We start from the raw sequence: 18,131 nt of genomic DNA on the forward strand, positions 1-18,131 counted from the left end.
TGTGAGGGTAGGACTCCTCCACTTTAGACCAAGCAGTCTTCATGTTCGCAACATTGTTTGTCACCAGTGCAAATATACCTTCTGTGGTCCAAGATCATTGATGACTGCCCTCAGCCCATCTGCAATGAAGAGACCGCTGTGTCTGTTGTCCCTTGCGTCTGTGCTCTTGTAGAATACTGGTTGAGGGGTGGAGATGATGTAGTTAATTATTCCTTGCCCACGATCGTTCGGCCACCCATCAGAGATGATTGCAATGCAGTCTGCTTTCTCTATGATTTGCTTGACCTTCACTTGAACTCTGTATCCAGCTAATGAGTAGATCAAGCATGTCTGGTTGGAGGGGTGTATGCTGGGCGAAGAACATTCAGAAATCTCTTCCAATACATATTGCCTGTGAGCATCAGAGGTGAACCAGTTGCACACACAGCTTGAGCAAAACATTCATCAGCATTTCTCTGACTACGTTCCTCCATTGAGTAAAAAAAAAAACACGAGCTGTTGCTATAGATAAGGTGTCTGATTCATCATTTTCACCTCGAATAGACGTAGAGGGACTTTAGTCAGAGGTTGCTTTTTGTGAGCGCTGAGGGAACTTGATGCACTTGGCCAGATGATTCTGCATATTTGTTGCATTCTTCACATACGATTTGGCACAGTATTTGCATATGTATTTCCTTCTACATTAGCTGCAGTGAAATGTCTCCACACATCAGATAGTGCCCGTGCCATTTTCCTGTAAAGATTAGAAACAAAAGTGTAAAAAAAAAAAAAAATACAATTTCAAGTACAAATAGCTAAGCAGTTAGATTAAACAACTTCTTTGTAAGATAAATGTTTCATCATGAAACGTATGGAAACAGGTGAATTAACACTCAGTTAGCAGGCTCAAGCAAGCTAAAACCCACATGGTAGCAAAAACTAACTAGTAGAAATTGTTAACAAGTTAGAAGTGGTTTAAACACTTTGCTGTAGGCTACCATTTACTAGTTAACAAAAAATCATGTATGTCATATAAAATATATTCACCCCACCCAGTATTGTAATCAAAACTTACCAGAAAGCATGTAGTCCTTGGCTCAGACAGTGTAGTAGTGTGGGCTCAATAGTATCTCATTACTGTGCAAGATCTTGAGAATCAGCTGTCCATGTGATGGAAGAGTGCACTGCACATGTGATGGAGTGTGCATGCAGAGGGTTGCAATTCCATTGAATTGGGGATAGTTTAACCAAAGTGTATCCCAAAAAAGGTTGACTGTTATAAGCTAACTTTTTTGATGAATTTAAGCAAAATTCCCCAAATTCCCGGGCTTAACTTCCCATGGAAAAATTCTGGATATTTACCAGACAGTTTCCGAACCTTTGGAACCCTAACCTCCACGCAGTGCATAATTTTTTCACACTACTTTCCTGCTGTTGTGATAGGAAGAGCAAATTGAACACACTGTAAATACTACAACATGACCACTTTGGAATCGAGGTGGTGTTCATTTTCAACATCAAACTACTCGGGGTACTCGCTTCAAACATGAAAGGTAGGCTGGTAGACTCATCCTCCATACCTTACAAGCGCAAGTACATATGTTTGAGTTCACGTCATGACTCCCTTTGTTGCTAAATCAAATGAAATGCCTTCGTCTTGGTAATTGTGGTTGCCAATGAGGGTTCCAAAGGCTTTATGGCTAATGCCTCCATTTTGTGCGGTGGCACAAATGTCACCCATTATTACTAATGAATTGGCCACCAAGGGATTTCCTCTCTCCCTGTTGCTCTACTTAATTAGGGGTTTAAAATCTCATTCAATTATTTATAACCAACAGTGCACAGAGTTCCACTTTTACTCCTCAGTTAAGAGATTAATAAGATATGCTTTGTTTGCAGTAGTATAATTATAGCTAATATCTGCATAAATTAATCTACTGAGGAAGATGGAAGCAGATTTGACAGCCTGGCTGGAAAAATAACACTGAAGCAGAGAGAGATGGCAGGCAGATTTGGAGCTCATGGGTTTTAACTGCAAACTGCTCAATTTGTCAGAGGAGACCATTTCTCTCACTCTACAGTATGTTTGTAGAGTTACTTAAATGAAGAAGTGAGTAATGAAATGTTTAGAATTTCAATGTGAGAAGAGTGATGCATGCAGGGAGAGGAGAGTGAGTAAAAGTCTAACAAGTTGTTTACTGAATCAGACAAGATGTGTATCCTTCGAGAAATCACTATTTCGTCCTTCAAAATAATATTAACACCTTTACACGGTTCAAAAATACCCCATTGGAAAGTAAAGGAGCAACATCTGCACACTACACTTGACAGTATAATGTCAAAACAGATTGTTGAGCCCATGGGTCTTTATTCAAAACCAGCAGTTTCATTTTGCGATCCCAAAGAGTTATCAGTTTTTCTCTGAAAGATGCTATGGATAGCTTCAATATTAGCTATGCATAAAACATAGCTAATATTGAAGCGATAAATGTTTTAATATTGCAACAGGCTATCTGTTGCTCCCCGTCCCCCTGTCCATCCTCTTTGTCTTTCAGAGTGAGTGGCCACGATACAATTCCAACAGAAATGTATTTCCAATGAGCGTATAGGCAACAGGAGGAAGTCCAAAGACAAGAAACCCCAATAGACTGGCACACACAGACCTACTAACACACAGGCCTTAGTGACAAAGCAAGATGGTACCATTTCATTCGGCGAGCACTGAAACGTGACGGTGCTGATTTCCCAGTCTGAAACAGAAGAATATGACAATCTGGGATTGGGCAGCACACACTGCAACTTTCACACTCTGACTTTCCTTTTCAAGTATTAAAAACAGGAGGCGGACAGACCTTGTCCTGCAACTCTGAAAGACTACGTGATGGTCACCTCTACAGTATAACACTCAGTGTGTGTCTGAGTGAGTGAGAGAGACTAACATGGAGAGTGAGAGAAAGAAAGTGAGAGCAAGTGAGAGAGAGAGAGAGAGAGCAAGTGAGAGCAAGTGAGAGCGAGAGAGCAAGTGAGAGCAAGTGAGAGCGAGAGAGCAAGTGAGAGATGAACAAAAGACAAAAAGGAAGAGAGACCAATGGGGAAAGTAAAAGGAGAGTCAGAGAAAAGTGGGAGCGGGAGAAACTATCGAATAGAGGGCCCCCCAGAGAGACTAGATTTGAACAAACATGTTTTCACTTACAGCTCTCTCAGACTTCAAAGCCAGTACCCTGAGCTGTGCTGTTTTACCGGGCAGACAAACAGTAATCCCATTTTTAACCTCTGGGCAGTAAACAGGCCATGAAGAGGAGAGAAAGAGCGGGAAAGAGAAAGAGGGAAATAGAGGCAGAAAGATGACTACCCACGGCCTGCTTTGGGTCTGGGAGATAAGTACGCAAGCCCTGCCGGCCAAACTATTCAAAACAACATCATCCAAAGGAAACATCATGATGATGCAGACGTTGAATACAGTCGGAAAGTTTTCAGACTCCATTACTTTTTCCTGATTTTGTTACATTACAGCCTTATTCTAAAATGGATTAAATTGTTTTTCCCCCCCTCATCAATCTACACACAATACCCCATAATGACAAAGCAAAAACAGGTCATTTTCTTTGCAAATGTATAAAAAAATACAAAAATGAAATATCACATTTCCATAAGTATTCATCCCCTTTACTCACTACTTTGTTGAAGCACCTTTGACAGCGATCACAGCTTTGAGTCTTGGGTATGACGCTACAAGCTTGGCACACCTGTATTTGGGGAGTTTCTCCCATTCGTCTCTGTGGATCCTCTCAAGCTCTGTCAGGTTGAATGGGGAGCGTCGCTGCACAGCTATTTTCAGGGTTTCTCCAGAGATGTTAGATCGGGTTCAAGTCCGGGCCCTGGGTGGGCTATTCAAGGACATTCAGAGACTTGTCCCGAAGCCACTCCTGCATTGTCTTGTCTGTGTGCTTAGGGTTGTTGTCCTATTGGAAGGTGAACCTTCAGCCCTGTCGGAGGTCCTGAGTGCTCTGGATCTGGTTTTCAAGGATAGCTCTGTACTTTGCTCTGTTCATCTTTCCCTTGATCCTGACTAGTCTCCCAGTTCCTGCCGCTGAAAAACATCCCCACAGCATGATGCTGGTACCACCAAGCTTCACTGTAGGGATGGTGCTAGGTTTCCTCCAGATGTGATGCTTGGCATTCAGGCCACAGATAATCTTGTTTTCCATGTTCTGAGTTCTTAAGGTGCCTTTTGGCAAACTGAAAATGGGCTGTTATGTACCTTTTACTGAGGAGTGGCTTCCGTCTGACCACTCTACCATAAAGGCCTGATTGGTGGAGTGCTGCAGAGACTGTTGTCCTTCTGGAAGGTTCTCCCATCTCCACAGAGAAACTCTGGAGCTCTGTCAGAGTGACCATTAGGTTCTTGGTCAGCTCCCTGACCAAGGCCCTTCTCCTCCCGATTGAGCTCTAGGAAGAGTCTTGGTGGTTCAAAACTTCTTCCATTTAAGAAGGACGGAGGACACTTTGTTCTTGGGCACCTTCAATGCTGCATCCATTTTTTGGTACGCTTCCCTAGATCTGTGCCTCGACACAATCCTGTCTCGGAGCCCTACGGACAATTCCTTCAACCTCATGGCTTGGTTTTTGCTCTTACATGCACAGTCAACTGTGGGACCTTATATAGACAGGTGTGTACCTTTCCAAATTATGTCCAATCAATTGAATTTACCACAGGTGGTCTCCAAGTTGTAGAAACATCAAGGATGATCAATGGGAAGGATGCACCTGAGCTCAATTTTGAGTCTCATAGCAAAGGGTCTGAATACTTATGTAAATGAGATATTTTAAAATTAGCAAAACATTCTAAAAACCTGTTTTCGCTTTGTCATTATGGCATATTGTGTTTAGATTGATTAAGTAATATGTTTTACCCAATTTTAGAATAAGGTTGTAATGTAACAAAATGTGTAAAAATGGAAGGGGTCTGAATACTTTCCGAATGCACTGTATACGTTTAATACTAAGGATGGGAATTGCCAGGGATCTCACGATACGATATCAGGATACTTAGGTGCCAAAACGATATGTATTGCGATTCTCACGACTATCAGCCTCATACAAATCATCATCTCGTGAGACCAGGATGGTTCGCGCGAGGCAATGATTCTATACGTATTAACATTCAATACTGTGATTTTATTGCGATTCAATGTTCCAAACATATTGCTCACCAAATGTCTGCTGCAGAGGGACAAGAGAGAGCCATGAGGAAACGAGTTGATCAATCATGGAAATAAAAGTGCTGGGAAAAAATTATATTTAAAAAGATGAAGGAAAACAAGCTATGAAGGAAAAATACTGGAGTTTTATTGCACGCACAGCGAACTAGCGCAAAAATAATATTGTGATAGTCAAAACTATACAATATGTAACTGCATCCATTTTTCCCCCCATTTAATACTGAATCTGCTGTCTGATTCGTGCTTCATAACTAAAGTAGGGGAAGTGGAGAGAGAAAAGTGGTATGTCGGATATCTTTCGATTTATGGAGGATATCAATGAGTGTTTCAGTTAGTCAGACATTAATAATCAGAAAAACAGGTCATGGTTTGAAAGATGAGCCTGAAGAACCTGCAAGGCATATAAAGTCACATGTCAGGTGTTAAGTGATTAGTTGCTGCAGTAGTTAATCCTGATTGTTGAGTAGCTACAAATAGTAGTCCTGAGACGAGTTCAACAATGCTTCCGTTTGCAGCGAACATGTTGCCAAAGTAACAATTTCAGTTGAACGATTTGAAAAAACATTCCAAAATGTTACAGTGAAACATCAAACAACTATTTTTTGTTAGGATTACTGTGCCTTTTTAGCAACAATTTTCAAACTGAAAATGATTTAGCTATTCCTACTAAATATCTTAGAATGTCTACATGGCCACGTGACTATTTTTAGAAGCAGTTTAGACCCGAAACAAACACTTACGTTTGCCGCACACTATCTTCTCAGACTGTTAGCTAACGTTAGCGAACGGTCGCGGCTAACATAAAACAAATGGAATATGTTAGCCAACATTTGCAAACTATTACCCTTGTTGAACGGCACATCTGTTTTACAGTTCCCATCGGCATCATTCAAAGACAAAAGCACAGGATTCCAGCGTAAGGATTCCCTCAAGAATACACAAGGCCAGACGAGCCTGAGTCCATCAACACTCAGATCACACAGAGAGGAAAGAGGGGGGATGCATTGACAGAATCTTCCGCTATGGATCTCCTACAAATCGCTCATTACTGATTGATTTTATGTGCTCTGTTGTCTGTGATCTGCGAAACCTCCAAGACTAAGCTGCTTGAACATACCCTGAAGAAAAATAAACGCAACATGCAACAATTTCTAATATTTTACTGAGTTACAGTTCATATAAGGAAATCAGTCAATTAAAATAAATAAATTAAGCCCTAATCTATGGATTTTACATCACTGGGAATACAGAGATGCATCTGTTGGTCACAGATACCTTAAAAAAGGTGTGGATCAGAAAACCAGTCAATATCTGGTGTGACCACCATTTGCCTCATGCAGCGTAACACACCCCCTTCACATAGAGTTGATCAGGCTGTTGATTGTGGCCTGTAGAATGTTGTCCCACTCCTCTTCACTGGCTGTGCGAAGTTGCTGGATATTGGAGGGAACTGGAACACGCTGTCGTACATGTCAATCCAGAGCATTCCAAACATACTCAATGGGTTACATGTCTGGTGAGTATGCAGGTCATGGAAGAACTGGGACACTTTCAGCTTCCAGGAATTGTGTAAAGATCCTTGCGACATGGGGCTGTGCATTATCATACTGGAACATGATGTGATGGCGGCAGATAAATGGCATGACAATGAGCCTCAGGATATGGTCTGAATATGTATGTAAATAGGGTATAGTTCTTTTATTTGTAATACATTTGCAAAAATGTCTAAACATGTTTTTGCTTTGTCATAATGGGTTATTGTGTGTTTAGATTGATAAGGATTTTTATTTTAATCCATTTTACAATGAGGCTGTAACGTAACAAAATGTGGAAAAGGGAAAGGGGTCTGAATACTTTCTGAATGCACTCTATGTAGTGGTTAAATACACTGCTCAAAAAAATAAAGGGAACACTAAAATAACATCCTAGATCTGAATGAATGAAACAATCTTATTAAATACTTTTTTCTTTACATAGTTGAATGTGCTGACAACAAAATCACACAAAAATAATCAATGGAAATCCAATTTATCAACCCATGGAGGTCTGGATTTGGAGTCACACTCAAAATTAAAGTGGAAAACCACACTACAGGCTGATCCAACTTTGATGTAATGTCCTTAAAACAAGTCAAAATGAGGCTCAGTAGTGTGTGTGGCCTCCACGTGCCTGTATGACCTCCCTACAACGCCTGGGCATGATCCTAATGAGGTGGCGGATGGTCTCCTGAGGGATCTCCTCCCAGACCTGGACTAAAGCATCCGCCAACTCCTGGACAGTCTGTGGTGCAACGTGGCGTTGGTGGATGGAGCGAGACATGATGTCCCAGATGTGCTCAATTGGATTCAGGTCTGGGGAACGGGCGGGCCAGTCCATAGCATCAATGCCTTCCTCTTGCAGGAACTGCTGACACACTCCAGCCACATGAGGTCTAGCATTGTCTTGCATATGGAGGAACCCAGGGCCAACCGCACCAGCATATGGTCTCACAAGGGGTCTGAGGATCTCATCTCGGTACCTAATGGCAGTCAGGCTACCTCTGGCGAACACATGGAGGGCTGTGCGGCCCCCCAAAGAAATGCCACCCCACACCATGACTGACCCACTGCCAAACCGGTCATGCTGGAGGATGTTGCAGGCAGCAGAACGTTCTCCACGGCGTCTCCAGACTCTGTCACGTCTGTCACATGTGCTCAGTGTGAACCTGCTTTCATCTGTGAAGAGCACAGGGCGCCAGTGGCGAATTTGCCAATCTTGGTGTTCTCTGGCAAATGCCAAACGTCCTGCACGGTGTTGGGCTGTAAGCACAACCCCCACCTGTGGACGTCGGACCCTCATACCACCCTCATGGAGTCGGTTTCTGACCGTTTGAGCAGACACATGCACATTTGTGGCCTGCTGGAGGTCATTTTGCAGGGCTCTGGCAGTGCTCCTCCTGCTCCTCCTTGCACAAAGGCGGAGGTAGCGGTCCTGCTGCTGGGTTGTTGCCCTCCTACGGCCTCCTCCATGTCTCCTGATGTACTGGCCTGTCTCCTGGTAGCGCCTCCATGCTCTGGACACTACGCTGACAGACACAGCAAACCTTCTTGCCACAGCTCGCATTGATGTGCCATCCTGGATGAGCTGCACTACCTGAGCCACTTGTGTGGGTTGTAGACTCCGTCTCATGCTACTACTAGAGTGAAAGCACCGCCAGCATTCAAAAGTGACCAAAACATCAGCCAGGAAGCATAGGAACTGAGAAGTGGTCTGTGGTCCCCACCTGCAGAACCACTCCTTTATTGGGGGTGTCTTGCTAATTGCCTATAATTTCCACCTGTTGTCTATTCCATTTGCACAACAGCATGTGAAATGTATTGTCAATCAGTGTTGCTTCCTAAGTGGACAGTTTGATTTCACAGAAGTGTGATTGACTTGGAGTTACATTGTGTTGTTTAAGTGTTCCCTTTATTTTTTTGAGCAGTGTATTTTCTCTATCATGAACCAAATTCTTCATTTCAAGGTATCCAGTTACAATCAGAGAGGCTTTGTCTTGCCAACATCGCTTCAAGGTGACTCACGCCTGTGGCAAACGACTTTGTGAAATGTGACTGATGGCAAAATCCTAAATTGAGATATGTTTGAGTAACTCCAACATTTGCACAAATCTCATTGACATCAGTGCATCATTTCAGTGAAGGATTGAGTCTTTCATGCATTTCACATTCATTATAAGTTCGGTTTCAGCACTAAAGCAGCACAGCGGAGATGAAAATGGAATTGACCAAATTACAGGTTTACAACACAATCAACCTTCTGGTGCCTGTTGATTCTCAAACTCACCATAGAACAATCATTGCTAAACTCCAACCTGCAGGAAACCGGGAAAATTATTTTGAACACCTTGTGATTAGTCCAAAACTATATTTCTCCATGGGGGGCCTGGGACAAACGGACCAATTTGGTCAAGGCAATATACCAACATAAACGGTATCCCACCTAGTTACCACTGAGGTCTTTCATCCACTGGGCCGCCGAACAAAAGGGATATAAAAGCCAAAGTAAAGCTAATGACATGCCTATGGAGCACTGGCGATGGTAGATGTTTATACAGAGGGTCTTTACTGCACTTTTCATCTTACGCTAAAGGGAAAATCATGAAAGGGAGTTATTTTTTGGATTGATTGGCAGCCTCTTTTCATCTGTTGCTTTGTTGGAAGGGAAAACGTTGTGCAAGGAGAGAGAACAGCAAGGTACAGAGCGACAGACAAAGTGAGCGTTCACGCCGAATCAAACTTTGTCTCAAAGCAGTCTAATGTTTAGATGTCCCACACCAATCTGTTGTAGATCCCACTATATTGTATGCCTCAATCCTTAATTAATGGGAAAGATTGGCACCGTCTGAAATGACACGGTGCCCATCTTTCGATCCAGATGACGAGGGACATGGATTTCAACACTTTAAGGTCTGAAAATGTCTGACAAACCTTGGTTTTGGAGTGAACTATAACCACTATTTCACAGTGCAAACCTAGACAGCTGTCCATGTTTTGCTTTGAGTGACATTAGTCCGAATTAAGTCAGTGATCAGTTGGATGCATCTGATAGCTCTGCAAAGGCTTGACACATGTCTGGAGGAACATAACGAAAGCATCCAGTGAGAGCGTTCATGATTTTCAAGTTTCAATGTCACATGCACAAGTACAGTGAAATGACTTTCTTGCAAACTCAACCCAACAATGCAATTATCAATAACAAATGTAATACTAGTATTAAAAAAAACAAGAAATAAGAAGAAATGACACATCATAGACCACAGAGTAGGTAAGTGTCAATTCTGTCGTCTGTACATAATGCCATTATTGCTGGACTGGGAGACATGACTGCCATCTTCCCTCTGAGGGGAAGTGAGATGTTACTAACCACAGTATCTATGGACAACTGAGGGTTCAAGCAAGGTATTCTCATCCTCCTGACTGACACTCACATACCCGCACACATTTTGCTTCCTCACATACACCCCAAAACACACACAGACATAACCATGTACATATACACATACACAATACTAGATACAAAAAATACACACATTAAGACCTGCATCCACACATTATCCACAATCCAAGCTACTCTCCTTTCTGCACTCCCCCTCAGTGAGAGTAAATCCACTTTCATGCCACGTTAGGAGCGTTCGAACAAACCCATATCAAAGCAAACAGACGGTTGCAGGAGCTGCCGTAGAGCCACCACGCTCCCACTCTGTCCCAGGAAGACACCAGAGAAAGAAGCGCTGAATTGACTGCTGCAGGGGACAGAGCAGACTTCCTCTGTTGTGGCAGAGATTCTCTGGATTCATAGACAGCTATGCTAGCTAGCTAGCTATATACAGAATGTGTTACCGAGATAGTGTAATTTTTAAAAGGGTGTTGTTTTTACACCTCAAAAAGTAGAGAGAATCAGAGTAAGTAATAATTTAAAAAGGCCCAGTGCAGTCAACGTGATTTTCAAGTTTTATATTAATATATATTTCCACACTGAGGTTGGAATAATATTGTGAAAATGTTGATAAAGTCCTTTTAGTGTAAGAGCTGTTTGAAAAGATCACCTGACATTTCAGCCTGTTTTGGTGGGATGGAGCTTTGGCCTTTCCATTGTGACATCACTGTGCGGTAAATTAGTTAAAGGGATACTTCGGGATTGTGGCAGAGACCCTTTCTCTACTTCCCCAGAGTGAACTTGTGGATACCATTTTTATGTCTGTGTCCAGTATGAACTAGCATTAGCACAATGACTGGAAGTCTTTGGGTAGCAGGGCACTGGCAGGCACTGATGAGGACTGAGGTGAATCAAAATGGATCGATGTGGATCCCAGTCCTTATTTCTCACTTGATGGCCACCTAATTGGCAATGTGTAGTCCTTAGTCTTTCAGAAGGTCAATGGTGTTGTCTGCCTGTCTTACTCACACTTTGGTTAAAACAGGCTCATCATGGACCTGTCAATCAGGGTTGTCATGGAAGACAGTTAAAGTCCTGTACCTGCCTTTGCGCAATGATCTGGCCCATTGCAGCTGTGGAGGGATTAAAGCCAAGAGATGACAAAGACACATCTCCCAGGTTTCTTCATGTAAGAGGTATGAGCAACCTCTCTCTATTGGTCACCAGCGCTGTCACACAACTCAGAGTGGGAAGACTCAGGGCTGTCACCTCTGTAAGCCATACCCTCATGCTGCTTGCCAGGATCCACAGGTTGCTAAGTAACGTTGTCCTCTATCAGACAAGTGTGGTGGCTCTGTCAGTGCTTGACACCGTGAGGTGACAGACTGATGAGAAGAAATGAAACGACCCAGGCTGTCAACAAGCAGGAATAGTATGCAACAGGAGATAAATGGAAAATGAGGTAAATAAATAATTGAAAGGAATGGTTGTAGGAAAATCCCACCAACGCCTTCTGCACACTAAGCGGGGCTAAATGTCATTGCATAGGTAGCAAGCAGACACCCAATGAGTGTGCACGTACAGATCCAATGAAAAGAGCTAAGTCAATAAACATCACAACCATAATTATCATGATCATCATTATAATTATTATCATTATCCTGAGACTCCCTCATTACAAAGGAGTATCACTCACCTGCATATTTAACACCTAACATGGCCACGTGGTAGTGCTTAAGGGGCTTAACCCACACACAGAGCATGCTGGTGGTTTGTGCGGTCAGGCACCCAGTGGACGGCTAGCAGCCACCAGACACAGAACAAGAGAAAGTCTGTTAAGCCCACTTCACCTCTCACAGAGCCAGGTGATGAGTGATGTATTAATTTCCTATTTTCCAGGGATAAAGCAGGCGCACGCACAAAGCACAGGAGATCGTTATCTTCAATTGAGAGCACAAAGCAATATGAATACCCTAGAAATGCTAAGCATTCAAAGCCAGGTGATAATGAATATCTTGGGCCTAGTCAATCGATAGTCCTTTAATCTTGGGTGGGCGGCTAGTTTGAGAGATTGGACTCCGTTCGAAAAGTTTTAATTGGCTGAGAAATATTTATCAGCGCTTTGGCCATGACCATGTTGTTCATGAGGTTGAATTCTCTTAACGAATGGTCGGGCGGTTGGTCAGTCAGTCCAATGAAATTGACTCCTTGGTGAAATTCAAAAAGCTGTAAATAAATAACTGGTCTCAAATTGTAATTAAAATCATGATGAATTAATGGACTAAGACTTGATTGGTAATTAAGAAGAACTGAAAAAGTAGCGCTAACCAATTAGTCAGTACTCATGTTTGTTCTGCTTGAGAACACATCGTGTATCGATCTCAAAACAAATCGAAACAAATCTGATGTATTCCCAAAATAGAGGGCAGAATGAATTTTAATAATGTTCTCTGGTAATTCAGTATCAAATGTCTTATCAAATAAATAAATGAAAGAGTGACAACTGAAGGAACTAACACTGACTGATGAAAATATTGCCGGAGGTAAAATTATGGAATGATGCCTTGATTAATATCACTGGAGAATCTCTTACATTTTGAAATAATTAGCTATACAAACTGTGTGACAGCCACTATGGCACACATGGTCAGTGTTACGCTACGTAATTGAAGATGTACTCTGTTCTGTAGCATATCAATGTGCTCTCTGACATGTTAATGTAAAATATAAAATCCTGTTTTTACGCCAGGCTTTCCCGTCTTACTGTGAAACCTATGTGCTAAATTATTGGGAAGATGCTAATTAGCTAAATATCAGACAGCTGCAATGATGCAGTCCAATTGAATAGCTTACAGGCATAAATTTGTCAAAATAATGCATTAGCCAGTTAATATACTGTATGTGCGGGCAATGTGACACATAGGGATAAGAATTTCATACAGGCATACACAGAAAGACATTTTAGAGTTGACATTGGTGAGCCGTCATTTCATATTCATCTCCTACTCTGAGTGTAAAGTTTATGCATGAATGCAGTGATAAGTAGCTGGATGAAGTGCTGTGATTCCAAACGGCTATGAAACAGTACTCATAACTGCATTCTCTACCAGAAAGTTGGTTGGTCCTCTTTGATGTCACGGAGGTTGATACATTACTATGTATAAAGCCCTTTTACAAAAATACCCACTTAACCTAACATCTTTACTGAACTTCAGACATACGAGTCACCACACCCGGTCTCAGGGATGGCTAACTCTGGAAATTCCTTCAGGCTCTTCTCTCAGTATGACTCCCTGATAAAATAAAAAGGTAAAAAAATGTAATAAAAGTACTGTTGGATAAGCATCTTCCCCCCACTGTCTCTCTCAATCTCTTTCCACATCCCATTCTTCTTCTCACCATTTACTTGCCTTTCTCTTCGACACCCCTTTTTTCTCTATGCTAATCATCATCACCTGTTCTTCTCCTAACACTCCTCCTCTCGCTTTCCCCTCTTCTTCCAGTCCTCCATTTTATTTCCTCTATGCTTCCCATACACCTCATTAATAACAGTTGAAGAACCACCACTAAGAATGGATAGAAATGATAAGCAATGGTTTTACGCACATCCAACTTTTACACAGCAGCAGAACAAAAAGAAGAGCCAATACAGAGAAAAGGTAATGTTGGTTCACTGGTTGCTGTTCTCAGTGCTATGTTGATCAATCTATTGGTAATTGTCACGTCTGCTCCTCCCCTCCGGCGTACGACATTATGATTCACACCTGGACTCCATTACCTTCATAATTTCCTCCCCTTTATATGTCACTCTCCCATGTTCACTCACCAGTTGGTATTGTTCTTGTGTATCGGCGTACTGCCTTGTTAGAGTCGTGTTCTTGGTTTTGTTGTTTTAATAAAACGTTTCACCTGCACTTGCTTCCGACTCACCGCCCCATCATTACAGTAATACAAATTCCAACTTTTGACAGACATGGTCGTAGTGAAAATGTTAAGCCTGAGGTAGAGCAGAAAATTCCATGTGTTCGGAAAGTATTCAGACCCCTCATTTTTCAAAATGTTACCACTTTACAGCCTTATTCTAAAATGTATGAAATTGTTTCCCCCTCATGTATACACAATACCCCATAATGACAAAGCAAAAACAATTTTGTAGACATTTCTGGGAAAAAAAAGTTTCATATCACATCTACATAAGTATTCAGACCCTTTACTCCGAGGGCCTGATTGGTGTCACACTTTTTCTCCATCCCTAGCAAACACAGCTGATTAATCAAATTGCATTCTTAACTGAAGATCATGATTAGGTGATTATTTGAGTCAGGTGTGTTAGCTGGCAAACCTGTGACACCAATCAGGCCCTCGGACTGGAATTGCCCACCCCTGCTTTACTCAGTACTTTCTTGAAGCACCTTTGGCAGCGATTACAGCCTTGAGTCTTCTTAGGTATGACACTACAAGCTTGGCACACCTGTATTTGAGGAGTTTCTCCCATTCTTCTCTGCAGATCCTCTCATGCTCCATCAGGTTGGATGGGGAGCGTCGCTACACAGCTATTTTTAGGTCTCTCCAGAGATGTTCGATTGAATATGAACCTTCGCCCCAATCTGAGGTCCTGAGCACTCTGGAGTAGGTTTTCATCAAGGATCTCTGTACTTTCCTCCTGACTAGTCTCCCATTCCCTGCCGGCTGAAAAACATCCCTACAGCATGATGCTGCCACCACCATGCTTCACCGTAGGGAAGGTGCCAGGTTTCCTCTAGATGTGACGCTTGGCATTCAGGCCAGAGAGTTCAATCTTGGTTTCATCAGACTAGAAATATACATGTTTTGCCTTGTCATTATGGGCGCATTGTGTGTAGATTGATGGGAAAAAAAAGATTTAATCAATTTTAGAATAAGGCTGTAACGTTAAAAACAGGAAGGAGTCTGAATACTTTCCAAATGCACGGTATACGCACTAGCGGGTATGGACACTACCAGAGGGCAGAAAGTAATCAATAGACAAAGATTAATAGTGGACTGTCGGATGCTATCAGGGCATTGCGGTGTATTGCCAAAGCTACTGTATTGATCAGGCCTAATGACTTACCTGACATGCAGTGATCACATTAGAATGGATTATATGTGCCTGGGTCTGCTCTAGTGGTGGGGGTGCTGCTGCTGACTCCTAACTACACAATGCCCCTAAATATCCATAGGAACAACAACATGAACATGATCAAGCACACACGCCATGTACTCGGAGTGACAAAGGCAAATACTTTGAACCTTTTAAGAGTCTGTTTTAGTGGATTTGCATAGTCCTGAGCATCATGGGTAAATGTGTAAGCACAGTAATAAGTCAGAATTCCACCTCCTCCAGTTGGACATATGGCCTGTGGCCTTCCGCACTCTAGCAGATGCCTTGGAGAATTGAGAATTCAAAAAGTTGATGAACTTCTTACACTTCAAGATGATGTCCACTGAATAGTAATAACAGGTCGTCTTTGATCACGTCTTGCCCTGACACTCTTCACATAGTGAGCCGTGCAAAGACAGGCATAGACTTCAATGGGTTCCTCTCCCATCTACTGCAATTAAAGAGGTTGAGAAGCCCGCTCAACTGATAAGATCTCCATCTCATAACCTATGATAGTCACAACTCACTTCAAAAGGAAGAGGAGAGACTGAGACAAGGAAAGAGAGTGATGAGGCAATGCAGAACCCAACCCTATCCTCCCTATCCTCCAGTGACAGTGTATGGTGGTGTCAATCAGTAAATTTAGCCTTCTCTTCCTCTGAAGCGAGTTGTACCCATCATATTTTATGAGATGGAAATCTTATCAGTCAAGCAGGCTTCTCAGCCTCTTTAATTGCAGCAGATGAGACAGACAGGGAAAGAGGGATGAGGAGAGGAAGAGGCAAAGATGGAGACCACAAACGAGGGACAGGCAGGGAGAAAGCGAGAGGGAAAAAGTCAAATAAAATATATCAACGAGAGATGGACTGATAGCAAACAAGAGGGAAAGAAAGAGGGAAGAATGGACCAAAAATAAATAAATGTGGGTGCTAAGAGGGATGCTAAGAAAGTGGAAGACTAAACAAAAGTGTGCCGCAATGAAGTGATAGACGTATTGAGAAAGAGGGAGTGGAGGTGTTTGAGAGCGCCCTCCTCTTCAGAATCCCCCCCACGCATAAGCTGTTAGCATCAGTTGATCGATTTCAAATATTTTTCACCAGACACTCGCAATAACGTTAATTACAAAATGGCCCGTAAGAGTGAAATGACCCTATCCATCTCCAGACAGACTGGAGGAGTGAGGGTAACCACATAACAGAGATTAAGTGGGACAGAAAAAGCCTTGTTTATCGAGATTATACCACTGGCACCTGTAGTTCTCTCTGCCAAGTTGGAGGCGCCAGTCAGGCGAAATTGAAGAGCACAAGAGGTAAGGCCCTTCTTCTAAAGAACAGATTCCAGACAGTACAGCTGAAAAATAAACAACTGCTGGGCAGACAAGTGTGGCACTGGAAAACTGCAACCCCCACTGGGCTCCCGGTGGTAAGTAGAGCATGCCACATTGGAAGCAAGCCAGTGAGCCCACATCAACATTTACATACAATGACAATGCAGTGCCCAACTCGATCCTCCTGGCCCACAGTGACAGCGTATGGTGGTGTCAATCAGTGGCCAATCAGTAAATTGATAAATTATGTGCGATGGAGAAAATAAAAAACGATCAGGACTGTGGCCGTCAAGGACTTTAGCACTGACAAAGTTATATGTTTAGGTTCAAATACCGAGTGTTTTATACTGAATGTGTTTTTTTAGGGCCGAGGGTGAGGTCTTACCTCATAGTAGCTGCGCACAGCATTGCAGAAGGCCTCGTCCGCCACAATCTGTGTCTCCCCATTCAGGAAGGCCAGGAAGTGATCCTTTATCGCCTGCAGCTGCTGCTTATTAAGCTGAGAGCGAAAGAGAGAAACAATATTAAAACAAAATAAGACAAGAATAATATTATTTAATCATCATTATATCTAATTTTCACATCAACAAAAGATTGGATTAATTTATTTTTGTACAACTTTTTATTCTAGTCATTGTTGTCCTGGACTTTGTTCTATTCAAGCCATGAAGTACTCGGTGACAAAAGACTTCAAGTGCTTGGAATGCGTTTGAATGGAATGAAATTATTGGTTTCAGACATCTTTTCTCTATTTTCTGCAGAATTGTGTTGCTAGACAACCAATTTAACAGAGTGCTGATGGAATGATGCCTCTACTTCACTATAACATGGCAATCAGTAGAATACACTATTTCCCAGAAACAAATCATAGCCAGCAAAGAAGCCCTAAAAAAAGTGAGGCAACAATTTCAAAAACACCATCAGTCCATATCATTCTTGTTCGAAAATTCTCTAATGATTACTACTGTCTGAAAGAAATGCTTTTTGCCAACATGTTCAGTTTTAATAAGCAAGAAAAAACCCAAAAGGTTTCTCTCTCTCGCTCTGCCATTGCTTATGTATGAGGGACGAGCCAGTCTGTATTTGGAAAATGAAAAAAAAAATTATCCCACTGACAGTAGCACTGCAAGCAACAAAAACATAATCAAATTCATATTGCTGTTTCTCCTGACACAATGTGGACAGCCACTTATCTTCCTCCTCCAGCCCCTGTGTGGGGAGCGTTATTGCGAGATGGGTTTTCCGCAACTTAAACAAGTGTTTAGCCTTTCAACTGTGTGGCTACTAGTGAGCTGAGGGAATGCTGATGTTACCTGTTGTTATTCATTGTGTTTACAACTGTTTAGCGCCTAGTCTTATCTCCGGATAAATACTTTTATTTTATTCATAATTTCTTCATTTTCAGAAGGAATGCTCTGCCAAAAGTTCGGTCAGCTGAAATGATAGCACTGCTTCAAAAAAAGGAAAACTTTGTGAGCAAGCAGAGTAATAGCCTCTTCATATAGGAAAATCATATGGGAAAATCAACAACAAAAAATTACACGACTGGCCTCATACCTCTGTGTGT

The 18,131-nt window shown here is 42.2% G+C and overlaps 1 protein-coding gene across 1 annotated transcript in view; it reads right to left on the minus strand.

Moving 5' to 3' along the window:
* The window catches only part of LOC106584557 (calcium-dependent secretion activator 1), a 91,407-nt gene that overhangs the window by 17,010 nt on the left and 56,266 nt on the right, over positions 1 to 18,131 (minus strand). The window contains exon 2 of the mRNA XM_045706190.1: positions 16,950 to 17,063. Coding sequence (XP_045562146.1) covers positions 16,950 to 17,063 — 114 coding nt within the window. The remainder of the gene's footprint in view (positions 1 to 16,949; positions 17,064 to 18,131) is intronic.

Source organism: Salmo salar, chromosome ssa23 (assembly GCF_905237065.1).
Source record: "Salmo salar chromosome ssa23, Ssal_v3.1, whole genome shotgun sequence".
NCBI classification, from domain to species: domain Eukaryota; kingdom Metazoa; phylum Chordata; class Actinopteri; order Salmoniformes; family Salmonidae; genus Salmo; species Salmo salar.